Source organism: Aquarana catesbeiana, linkage group LG02 (assembly GCF_042186555.1).
Source record: "Aquarana catesbeiana isolate 2022-GZ linkage group LG02, ASM4218655v1, whole genome shotgun sequence".
Taxonomy (NCBI): domain Eukaryota; kingdom Metazoa; phylum Chordata; class Amphibia; order Anura; family Ranidae; genus Aquarana; species Aquarana catesbeiana.
The window spans coordinates 289,947,917-289,960,550 of NC_133325.1; the positions used below are offsets into that span (position 1 = coordinate 289,947,917).

At 43.8% G+C, this 12,634-nt stretch overlaps 1 protein-coding gene across 2 annotated transcripts in view; it reads right to left on the reverse strand.

The window, feature by feature from the left end:
- CARS2 (cysteinyl-tRNA synthetase 2, mitochondrial) overlaps positions 1-12,634 on the reverse strand; it is a 204,340-nt gene that overhangs the window by 78,653 nt on the left and 113,053 nt on the right. For both annotated transcript variants that reach the window (XM_073614504.1, XM_073614503.1), the window contains exon 5: positions 1,986-2,091. In XM_073614504.1, coding sequence (XP_073470605.1) covers positions 1,986-2,091 — 106 coding nt within the window. The remainder of the gene's footprint in view (positions 1-1,985; positions 2,092-12,634) is intronic.

Consider the following 12,634-nt stretch of genomic DNA (forward strand, 5'->3'; position numbering starts at 1 on the left):
TGACTGACAGCCTTACTTTACTCAGTCTGCACAGTTGTACAGGTTCCTCACCTGTACTGAAATTTCTGGCTGAAGGTCATGCAGCATCATCTAGCCATTTCCTGCCCAGCCTGAAGGTCCCTGGCTCACCTCTTTCATTCATTGGATTTCAGGTCTTTTAATTATGAAGGCAAACCATAACATATGGGTGTGTTACTTAGGGCATTCTGCATGCAAATGCAGCCTGCCTAAGAACACCTACTCCTCTAGATGGACATCCACCCATCAAATAATCTTAATACATTTGCATAACTCCTCCTGAGAACCATTTCCCCGTTTGCATATGGGCTGAGGGCTCTTGAAATGGGTACCGAGTCAGGTTGCTGTGATGTTTTCAGGAAGCTTTGTATAGCACCCTGTTGGCCCCTCATACCAGCCATGATCTGTCTGCATTGCGCAGAGAAGCATAAAGACCTATTGATGACATTCTGGGGACTTATTAACCACTTTCCAGCCGCTGGCCATCAACTGATCGATGGGCGGCGCGGCTCTCGTGCTGGGTGGACGTCATATGACAGCCTCCCAGAATGACCGCTCTCACACGCCCGTGGGGGCGCGCATCGTGGCGATCGGTGGTGCGGTGTGTCACTCATACACACCGATCTTGATAAAGAGCCTCTAACGGAGGCTCTTTACCACGTGTTTAGCCGTGTCCAATCATGGCTGATCACGATGTAAACAGGAAGAGCCATTGATAGGCTTTTCCTCACTCGCATCTAACAGACGCAAGTAGAGGAGAGACGATTGGCTGCTCTCCTGACAGGGGGGGTCTGTGCTGATTGTTTATCAGTTTACCCCCCCCCCTCGGATGCCCACCAGGATGCCGCCAGGGATTGGCACCACCCTGGACCACCAGGTATGCCACCGTAGACCAACAGGGAAATGCCCATCAGTGCCACCCATGAGTGCCCATCAGTGCCGCCTATCAGTGCCGCATATCAGTGCCGCATATCAGTGCCGCATATCAGTGCCACCCATCAGTGCCACCCATCAGTGCCACCTCATTGATGCCACCTCATCAGTGCCCATCAGTGAAGGAGAAAACTTACTTATTTACAAAATTTTATAACAGAAAAAAAAGAAAAACTTTTTTTTTTCAAAATTTTAGGTCTTTTTTTATTTGTTTAGCAAAAAATAAAACGCAGAGGTGATCAAATACCACCAAAAGAAAGCTCTATTTGTGGGAACAAATTGATAAAAATTCTGTTTGGGTACAGTGTAGCATGACCGCACAATTGTCATTTAAACAGCGACAGCGCTGAAGGCTGAAAATTGGCTTGGACAGGAAGAGGGTGTAAGTGCCTGTATTGACGTGGCACTTATATGCAGCACTGATAGGCAGCCCTTATGGGCACTGACAGATGGCATTGATAGGCGGGACTGACAGGCAGCACTGATCGGCAACAATGATGGCCACCGATTGGCCCCACTGGTAAGCATCACTGGTGGGGCTGCACTGATAATCAGCGCAGACCCCCATCAGGAGAGCCACTTATCAGCTCTCCTCTACTCACGTCCTGTCAGCAGTGACTAGAGGAATGCCGATAACCGGCACCACCTATTTATACTGGGATCACCTGTGATTGGACACAGCTGATCACGTGGTAAAGAGCCTACGTCATAGATCCTTTGCCGTGATCGGAGATGCATTGAGTCCGGGGGACACACCACACCACTGATTGCCATGCTGCTCGCACAGCAGCTTATTCTACCAGACGTTATATGACTTCCAGTGAGGACAATGGAGCCCCCGTCTGGCCATCATTCTGCTATAGGCCAGAAGGTGTTAACATGGTAATAAAAGCTCTCATATTACCTTATCTTTAGTGATGACCTTTTTAACCACAGTGTCTACACTGCCCTGTGTTGGCCACTGATGCACAGTAGATTCCCCACTTCAATGTAGGTCACCAAAAAAACAAACAAAAAAAACATAAAACACTTACCTTGTGACGTAGCATAGGCATGGCCATTGGAAATAATTTTTTGAACAAAAGATATAATCTCTGGAATGTGTTCTGTAACTCTCATGTATATCGTGGGGGGAAGTACCTGAAAAAAAAACAAAATACCCAAACATTTTATTTTAGTTATAGGTGGAGCCTGGTGGCTTCTTATGCAATTTGGATACTCCAACAATGTGGTCTTCCCTGCCATTATTTTCTCTCCCTGTCCACCTTAGAGTTTTACTTTTCCTACCTGTGTTTGTGTCTTCAAGCTCATGTTGAAAGAACAAAATATTACAGCGCACACATGCAAAAAAGACATTTACCTCCTGCAAGGCTTATTTAAAACACCTAGACATTTTCAAAAAATATGGGGATTTGGTCACACCATATTGCTATATGATGCTTAAGCCCACTTACTGCGACAAAGTACCCCATGATTGGTGGGTCCTACACTATCCATAGACTGGGAGATCCTGCTTCTCTGAACCATGGGAGCAATACACTCCTCTATATGGGAGAACTGAGGTCTCCACCCATGACACAGGTGGACACCCGATGAGGGAGTGGGGTGCTCCTCACCCAAAAGGATTTGGTCAGAATCCATACAACAGACAAACAAGATATTTGGGGGGCACACCCTAAAAAATGCATTAAAGATGGTGCAGCAATAAGACCATACAACAGAACAAAATATTACAGCGCACACATGCAAAAAAGACATTTACCTCCTGCAAGGCTTATTTTAAAACACCTAGACATTTTCAAAAACATTATAAAAAATATGGGGATTGGGTCACACCATATTGCTATATGGTGCTAAGCCCACTTACTGTGATAAAGTACCCCATGATTAGTGGGTCCTACACTATCCATAGACTGGGAGATCCTGCTTCTCTGAACCATGAGAGCAATACACTCCTCTGTATGGGAGAACTGAGGTCTCCACCCATGACACAGGTGGACACCTGATGAGGGAGTGGGGTGCTCCTCACCCAGAAGGATTTGGTCAGAATCCATACAATAGACAAACAAGATATTTGGGGGGCACACCCTAAAAGATGCATTAAATATCTTGTTTGTCTATTGTATAGATTCTGACCAAATCCTTTTAGGTGAGGAGCACCCCACTCCCTCATCAGTGCCTCTCATTAGTGTCCACTTGTGTCATGGGTGGAGACCTCAGTTTTCCCAAATAGAAGAGTGTATTGCTCCCATGGTTCAGAGAAGCAGGATCTCCCAATCTATGGACAGTGTAGGACCCACTAATCATGGGGTACTTTGTCGCAGTAAGTGGGCTTAAGCACCATATAGCAATATGGTTTGATCAAATCCCCATATTTTTTTGATGTTTTTTGAAAATGTCTAGGTGTTTTAATAAGCCTAGCAGGAGGTAAATGTCTTTTTTGCATGTGTGCGCTGTAATGTTTTGTTCTGTTGTATGGTCTTATGGCTGCACCATAGGGTGTGCCCCCCAAATATCTTGTGTTTCAAGCTCATGTTGCACCCTTCATATTATATAAGATACTGCAGGGATTGGGAGCCCCTCATAATGACTACAGCTGGTGTTTAGACCCAAGAACTCAAGCACAGAAATCTCGCCCATCGAGCAAAACCGTCACAATGCTTTAATCACTTGCCATACTGGGCACTTTTACCCCTTCCTGCCCAGGCCAATTTTCAGCTTTCATCCCTGTCACAGTTTAAATAATAATTGCGTTTAGATGCTACACTGTACCTATATGAAAATGTTATCATTTTTTCCCACACAAATAGAGCTTTCTTTTGGTGGTATTTAATCACCACTGGGTTTTTTTATTTTTTACTAAATAAACTGAAAAAAAACAAAAAAAAAAAAAAAAAAAGTTTTCATAGTCTGTTATAAAATTTTGCAAACAGGTAACTTTTCTCTTTCACTGATGTGCGCTGATGAGGCTGCACTGATGGGGTAGCACTGATGGGCACTGATGAGGCTGCACTGGTAATCAGTGTCCTGATTATCAGTGTGTAGATGTCTCTATCACACAAGCTAGTTATCGACTCTCCTCTCCTCATGCTGTTAGCGCAAGGAAAGGAATGCAGATAACCGCCTTGTGTTTACATCGTGCCTAAAGGACACAGCTGCCACAGAGCGTGTCGCCCGCGTGCTACAGCAGGCGTGCGATGGGCGCAATCACAGAAGGGCGTCATCATATGACGCCCTGCCAGAACTGGACAACCACGCTGTAGCCGTCACTCGGCTATAGTGTGGTTGGGAAGTGGTTAAAGAAGATTGCAAGGTATGGCATACCTTTTACATACTTCATTGGTCCAGCTTGGACCATGTAACTATGCATATACCATACTTGTGGGATCACTGTAGAAGGTAGAAATCACTGTAGTAGATACAACTACTCCAGTGAGCTAGCTTCTGAGTCCCTAGCCAAGCGTGACAAGGAGAGTGTGATATCAGCTCCTCTCCACTTCAACCATTCAGAGAACACTTTGCATGCAAAGCGTTCTCTGAATGGCGCCCATGGTGAGTGGCCAACCTCCTCTGTTCAGAATGCTACAGGACAGCAGCTCAGCAATGGACCCAGAAAGTAGTGGAGATCACTTAATCCCACCGGTATGGTATATGCAAAGTTACATTGTTCAAGGTAGCCCAGTGTAACTATGCAAAAAATGCCATACCTTGAATTATTTAACTTTATCTATCAAAGGTTTGGCTCAACTAAACCTTTATAAACCCTAATTAATCCAATTCAGATATTAGAGAATGGTTAAAAAAAAAAAAAAACACACACAGAAAGGAGACATATGGGTTGTCATGTTATTTTCTGCTACCTGTTAATCTTCTATCTGAACAAGTCACTTCTGACTTGTTTTCCAGACACCATGAGATAAAAGGTCACAGGGGAGGGAGCTCCAGCACACAGTCTGTGATTGACAGGCTCAGCTCTGTTCTAGTGTGCTTTTTAATGGGGGGGGGGGGAGTCCCTTCCCTCCAATCAGCTCTCACTGAGCTCTACAGAGTGTAACTTCAGATTCCCACTCTCTTCAGATAAGATGTATACATTTTGCAATTTGAACACCTGTAGCACAGAAATGGCTGCAGTTAAACAGGTACAACTTATGCAGGATAATTTGTTTCATCTCTGTGTATCACCTAAGGCCAGCCACTTCCATGGGTATATGTAAGGGTTAACAACCACTTTAAATCTGTAGTCATTTCCAATTTTTACTTACAGGTAGGCTTATAACTAATTTTATCTGTAGGTAAAATGAATATCTCCTAAATACACACTGTTTAGGTCAATGGTCATCAACCTTGTCCTCAGGGCCCACTAACAGGCCAGGTTTTTTGTATTACCTTGGAGAGATGCAGATTAGAATACTGCAATCACTGAGCAGCAAATTATATCACCTGTGATGTATTTCAGTTATCTTGCAAACCTGGCCTGTTAGTGGGCCCTGAGGACAGGGTTGATGACCACTGCTTTAGGTGATATTCCAATGAGCAGCAGCCATTCCTTCAGAGCTGTGTGCCATGATTCGCACATGCACGGGATTCAATTCATCATGGCTTGGCCATTCAAGAGGCTGCAGCCTGCAAGCCTGGCAGGAAGACCAGGTGAAGATGGAAGCTTTTTCAGCGGTGACAGCATGCCGCTGGAGGGCTTCGTTTTCAAGTAATCCTTTCATATTGTGCTAGTATGAATTGCATACTAGCACATTATGATATTGCCTTGCAGGAGGAAACTTTTTTTTTTTTTTTTTAATAAGTTTACTACTGCTTAAAGCCTGGCATACAGAGCTTGAATTTTAGCACTGGGGAGAAAAAAATAACTGCTAAACAAATAGATGGCCTGACATAGGAGGGTGAACTCTTATTACTTTTAGAAAAATGGATATTCATTCAAGGACAGTGATATGCAAATTATGAATAAGAGCCGAAGGTCTGTGTGCACAAGTGGCAGTCTCAGCCTAGACCCCAGCCAGGCCACGACCCCAACATGTTTCACTTCGGTGGAATGAAATGTGGCCGGCAATGGACTGTTCGAATCTTGGCCGGTTCAGCAGGAACCAGCTGAGATTTCAGGTCATGTGTGGACAGGCGGAATGTACCAAGTTGATTGATCAATTAACTTGGGTACAACCAGTCTACCAGATTCACTTTTGATGAAATCACTAGCGGCTGCTATAGCACTGCCTTCTCCCAGTGGGGAAGGCTTCCCCCGCCGGGAGCTCTGTGTTGATGAAGGAAAGAAATTCACACTCTCTATGGCCTGCCTTACTCAAACTTTGGAAACTTGGCTCCTACTATTATCAAAACACCAAAAGAAAGTCTAGATATCAGTAAAAACAACTGTACTTGTTAAACAAAGACATTACTCATACCTCAAACAAGGACAAATTGCTTCTGGGAAAAACAGAAGATAGAAAAACATTCAATTATGTAACTGAGAGCGACAAAAACGAAATGACATCTTAATGTAATTATGTTATCAGTAATAACATTTGATATTACCGTTAAAGACATGCAGAAGCACCAGAGAGGCATTGATGCTTCCATTTAGGTGTGAATTACAAAGAGCATTGTCATAGAAACTATGAAAAACTTAAAGCACTGTAAACAATGTTTTACGCACCTGCTATACAATTAACCTATAAAAACATGACACAGCATTGCAGGGAAAAATCTTAACATTAACACTATGTTCTGCATTTAGCAGAAATACCCCACCACAAAATTGATGTCTATATGGCACCTTACCTTATTTTCGAAATAAATGTTTTTGTCAACATGGCCTTGCAACAACCTGTGCTAGCCTCTAGCATAATAATGGCAGATTGCCTTGGCACATATGCCAACAAACTGCCAATTGTTTTGTAGTAGTTCCCTGCCTTCACCCAGTACATGTGCCAAACCGTGTGCTTAGAATTTTGGCAGAATGAACTGGTAGCTGTGGGCAGGTGATGGAGACCCAATTTACACTTGAAACAGGCAGAAATGTTGAGGATTTTAGAGATTATTTATGCGCAGGTAAGGGGTGGGGCGTTCAAAGGGTTATTAAGAAGACAGCATTTATCCAAAAACCTAATCAGGGATCTATTTGGAGTTTGTGCAATGGTCAAAATCATGATAGTACAGGTTATTAAAAAAGGAAAGTTTGAAATGTTATTTATGATTTATGGCCCTTGTCAACAAGCTTTTTCCCACCTCAAATTAGCTATGCATTCCCAAACAAGTCTACATAAATACAAAACCCACTTAAAAGGATAAGTTCACCTTTTATTAAAAAAAAAAAAAATGTAATGATAAAATGCACATTTTTTTTGCAGGTTAAAAAAAGTGAATTTATTATTTTTTTTACACTGTAGCCTGTAAAGCTTTGCACTCACGATCAGCAGACTGCAGGTACAATGCCAGGATCCTGCAGACTCGCAGTACACTGTCTGCCCGTACCCTCGATATGGGTAGGTAGTTACTGAATTGCAGGAAGAATCAATGAACTATAAGAGCGGTCACCAGTGCCCTCGCAGTTCATTGAGAGCTACAAGCTGTCGGCTGTCATGGCAGACGGTACTTGTAGCTCATTAATTCACAAAATCAGGGGAGAGGAGGCAGGAGCTGGAACATGTAACATATTCCAAAGGTGAACTTATTCTTTAACCACTTCACGACTTTACTGGGGCTATGGCTGCAGCTATCAGCCATAACCCAGTATTAACATTTTCAGCCAGCGTCTCTCTTTTTCCTAAAAGCAATCCAAGCGGCTGATTAGCCGTTGGATCTCTTTTAGAAGCAGCAAGAGGGGTCTCCCCCCTCCCCCCCTCCTGCCACGAGCTGTTTCTCGGGCTTTCCTGTCTCAGCGGGAAGCCCGGGATCCGATTCAGTAGTTCATGCATAGGAGGTGAAGAGAGATCATCTCTGATCACCTCTATGATCTAGGAGGCCAGAAGCATCATAATGTCACTTCCGGTTAATGGCAGATGTAAACGCTGCCTTTTTAAAAAAAAAATGTATGTGATGCTTTCAAGGGTAGAAGAGAGATCAGGGGTCTTATAGAACAATTCAAGACTAGGAGGTCCACAAGGAAGTCACAAAGGATTGGTCGGTAGAAAATATAAAATCACAGCTTTATTAATCTCATAGAATTACAAAATGTAATAACTCCACCAATTCACATTAAAGTTAGGACAATGTTTGTCATAACAGGCCTAGCAGCTGCTCACACTGAGCATACACACAACCAGACACACTCCCAATTAAGTAGCATTCCTGTGTTAACAGGACATAGGGCAACTGTAGCATAGAGTAATGGCTGTATACCCAAATAGTTATGATATTCCTTACCCTTTTGGCATATTCTCATATAGTTCACATAGTATATAGTATAGATGTGTACAGTTAGATCCATATATATTTGGACACAGGAACAATTTTAGTTTTTTTCAAGTATAGTATTTACCAAAACATATTCAAGATATAGTTCTATAATGGATATTGCCTGAAAGTGCACATTTTAATTTAAGGGTACATACATCCAAATTGGAGGAAGGGTTTAGGAATTACAGCTCTTAAGAATAGCCATTCCCCTTTTTTCAAGGCAGATAAAAGGTCTGGAGTTGATTCTAATCCCGCGTACACACGAGCGAACTTTTCAGCATCAAAGGTCCGACGGTCTTTTCGACGGACTTTCGAACAACCGAACCTGCCCGCATACGAACGGACTAAAGTCTGTTCGTTTGAACGCGATGACGTACGAAGGGACTAGTATGAGGAAGTTCATAGTCAGTAGCCAATAGCTGCCCTTGCGTCCTTTTTTTGTCTGGACTAGCATACAGACGAACTGATTTTTCGACCGGACTCGAGTCCATCGGAAAGATTTGAAACATGTTCCAAATCTAAAGTCCGTATGATTTTCGACAGAAAAAGTCCGCTGAAGGTCCGATGAAGTCCACACACGGTCGGATTGTCCGACGGATTTGTTCCAAAAAGTTGAAAAGTCCGGTAGTGAATACGGCTTAAGTGTGGTATTTGCATTTGTAATCTATTGCTGTGAACCTACACCATGGGAAAAACTATAGCAGCAACATGAGTGGCCAAATCAACAGTTTAGTACACTCTGAGGAAAGAAAAATGCATTGGTGAACTCCACAACATAAAAAGGCCTGGACATCCATGAAAGATAATAATGGTGGATGATTGCTGGATCCTCTCTATTATAAAGAAAAACCCATTAACAACATCCAGACAAGTGAAAGACACTCTCCAGGAGGTGGGCGTATCATTGTCAAAGTCTACAATCAAGAGAAGACTTCACAAGAGCAAATACAGAGGGTTCACCACAGGGTGCAAACCATTCATAAGCCTGAAGAATAGAAAAGCCAGATTAGACCAAAAAAAAAAATCTAAAAAAGGCATACCAGTTCTGGAAAAGCATTCTTTGGATGGATGAAACCAAGATTAATCTGTACCAGAATGACGGGAAGAAAAAAAGCGTGGAGAAGGCTTGGAACGGCTCATAATCCAAAGCACATAATGTCATCTGTAAAACATGGTGGGGGCAGGGTGATGGCATGGGCGTGCATGGCTTCCAGTGGCACTGGGTCATTGGTGTTTATTGATGATGTGACAGAAGCAGCCGGATGAATTCTGCAGTGTTTAGAGATATACTGTCAGCCAAATGCAGCAAAGTTGATTGGACGGCGCTTCAAAGTACAGATGGACAATGATCCAAAACACACTGCAAAAGCAACCCAGGAGCTTTTGAAAAAAAAAGAAGTGGAATATTCTGCAATGGCCAAGTCAATCACCTGATCTCAACCCAATTGAGCATGCATTTCACTTGCTGAAGGCAAAACTAAGAGCAGAAAGACCCACAAACAAAAAAAAAACTGAAGACAGCTGCAATAAGAGCCTGGCAGGGTATCAGAGAGGAGGAAACCCAGTCCATGGGTTCCAGACTTCAGGCAGTCATTGCCAATAAAGGATTATCAACAAAATATTAAAAATTAACATTTTATTTATAATTATAGTCATTTGTCCAATTACATTTGAGCCCCTGAAAATTGGGGTACTCTGTATAAAATAGGATTTTTTATAACAGCTTACCTGTAAAATCCTTTTCTTTCGATGGACATCATGGGACACAGAGCCACAGTAATAACTGATGGGTTATGTAGGTACCTTTAGGTATTGGACACTGGTCACACCCTAATCAGGAAGTTCAACCCCCTATATAATCCCTCCCCTTCCAGGGATACCTCAGTTTTGTAGCAAAGCAATATAAAAGTGTATTAGAAGAGGGGCGGGACCTCTGTGTCCCGTGGTGTCCATCGAAAGAAAAGGATTTTACAGGTAAGCTGTTATAAAAAATCCTATTTTCTTTCTCGGACATCACGGGACACAGAGCCACAGTAATAACTGATGGGATGTCCCAAAGCAATGCCAACTGAGGGGGGGGGGGGGGGATCACAACCAAGTAGGGTGCAATCAGACCTGAGGACCCTGTACCGCTGTCCGCAGCACACTACGCCCAAAAGGCAAAATCCTCATGCCTTCTCACATCCACCTGATAAAATTTGGTGAATGTATGGACTGAAGACCAGGTTGCGGCCTTGCAGATCTGAGCCATAGAGGCCTGGTGATGCACTGCCCAAGAAGCACTAATAGCCCTTGTGGAATGTGCCTTGATCTGAAAACGGAAGAATCTTCTGTTTCAAACCGTAAGCCTGAATAATCAATTGTCTAATCCTTTTAGAAATGGTAGCTTTTGATGCTGCCTGTCCTCTACTGAGACCCTCTGGCAGCACGAACAAAACATCCGTTTTGTGAATTTGAGCAGTTGCTCCCAGATAGGTCTTGACTGCTCTTACTATATCCAAAGAATGTAGTGACCTCTCTTCCGAAGAACAGGGATCTGGAAAAAAGGAAGGCAGAACAAGGTCTTGGTTTAGATGAAAATCTGAAACCACCTTCGGTAAAAAACTAGGATGAGGGCGCAATACCACTCTATCCTTGTGTATAATCAAATAAGGCTCTTTACAGGAAAGAGCTGCCAATTCTGATACTCTTTTAGCAGAAGAGATGGCTACCAGAAAAATTAGTTTCCTTGTCAGCAAGACCAAAGGAATCTGATGTATTGGTTCAAAAGGTTGTTTCTGTAACACTGACAGAACCAAGTTCAAGTCCCAGGGGTTTAGAGGTGCCCTAACCGGAGGATTAAGACGCATCACCCCCTGCATAAAGTTTCGGACCAAAGAATGCAAAGCAAGTGGCCGTTGAAACAATACTGATAAAGCCGAGACCTGGCCCTTGATGGTACTCAGGGCCAGCTTCATCTCTAATCCTAATTGGAGAAAATCAAGAATTCTACCTATGACATTTTCTGGGATGCCAAGCCCTGGATTCACACCAGGATACATAAGCTTTCCAGACTCTATGGTAAATCATTCTGGAAGCTGGCTTCCTTGCATTGATCAAGGTAGATATGACAGGACCTCAAAGCCCACGACTCTTCAGAACGTGGGTTTCAATAGCCAAACCGTCAAATTTGTAAGGCAGGATGGAACACTGGACCTTGAGATAACAGATCTGGGCGTAACGGTAGGGTCCACGGGGAACCCACTGTCATCCTATTTCTGCATACCAAGTCCTTCTGGGCCAAGCGGGGGCCACCAGAAGTACCGACTTCCTTTCCTGCCTGATCCTGCGAAGGCAGTAGCAGAATAGGCGAGAATGCATAAATCAGTGAGAACCGATGGCACGGAATCACCAACGCATCCGTCCCGCATGCAAGAAGATCCCTCGTCCTTGCCACAAATCTGTCTATCTTTTTGTTGAATCGGGATGCAAAGAGATCTACATCTGGGACCCCCCATCTTTGGCATATGGCCAAAAAGACGTCGGGATGCAGAGACCATTCCCCTGGGAGTAACTGCTGGCGACTTAGATAGTTCGCCTGCCAGTTCTCTATCGCTGGAATGAAAACTGCCGATATGCATGGCACATGCATCTCTGTCCAGACTAAGATCTGGTTCACCTCCTTTTGAGCAGCTCGGCTCCGGGTGCCTCCCTGATGATTGACATAAGCCACTGCTGTGGCATTGTCGGACTGGATCCTGACCGGACAACCCTTTAGCCTGATAGTCCAGGCTCTTAGGGCTAGGTATACCGCCCGGATCTCCAGAATGTTGATGGGTAAGGTCCTCTCGGTCTTGGACCATATCCCCTGAACCGCAGACTGTTCCAGAACTGCTCCCCAACCTGACAGACTGGCATCTGTTGTTACCATCGTCCAGGTAACCGGTAAAAAGGATTTCCCCTTCTGCAGGATTTCGGGTATGAGCCACCAATTGAGGCTCTGACGCACCGCATGTGACAGGTGCATCGGAAAGTCTAACGCCTGAACCTTCTTGTTCCAGGCCGACAGAATACTGTGTTGCAGTAGTCTTGAATGGAACTGAGCATAGGGAACTGCTTCGAATGAAGACACAATCTTTCCCAGCAGCCTCATACAAAGGCAGACAGAAGGACCCTTCTTGGTCCTGACTGTGAAAATCAGCTCCCTTAAAGCAGTGATCTTTGCCTGAGGAAGAAATACCTTCTCCTGGCTTGCATCTATGATCAGACCCAAATACTCCAGTCTTCTTACTGGTTT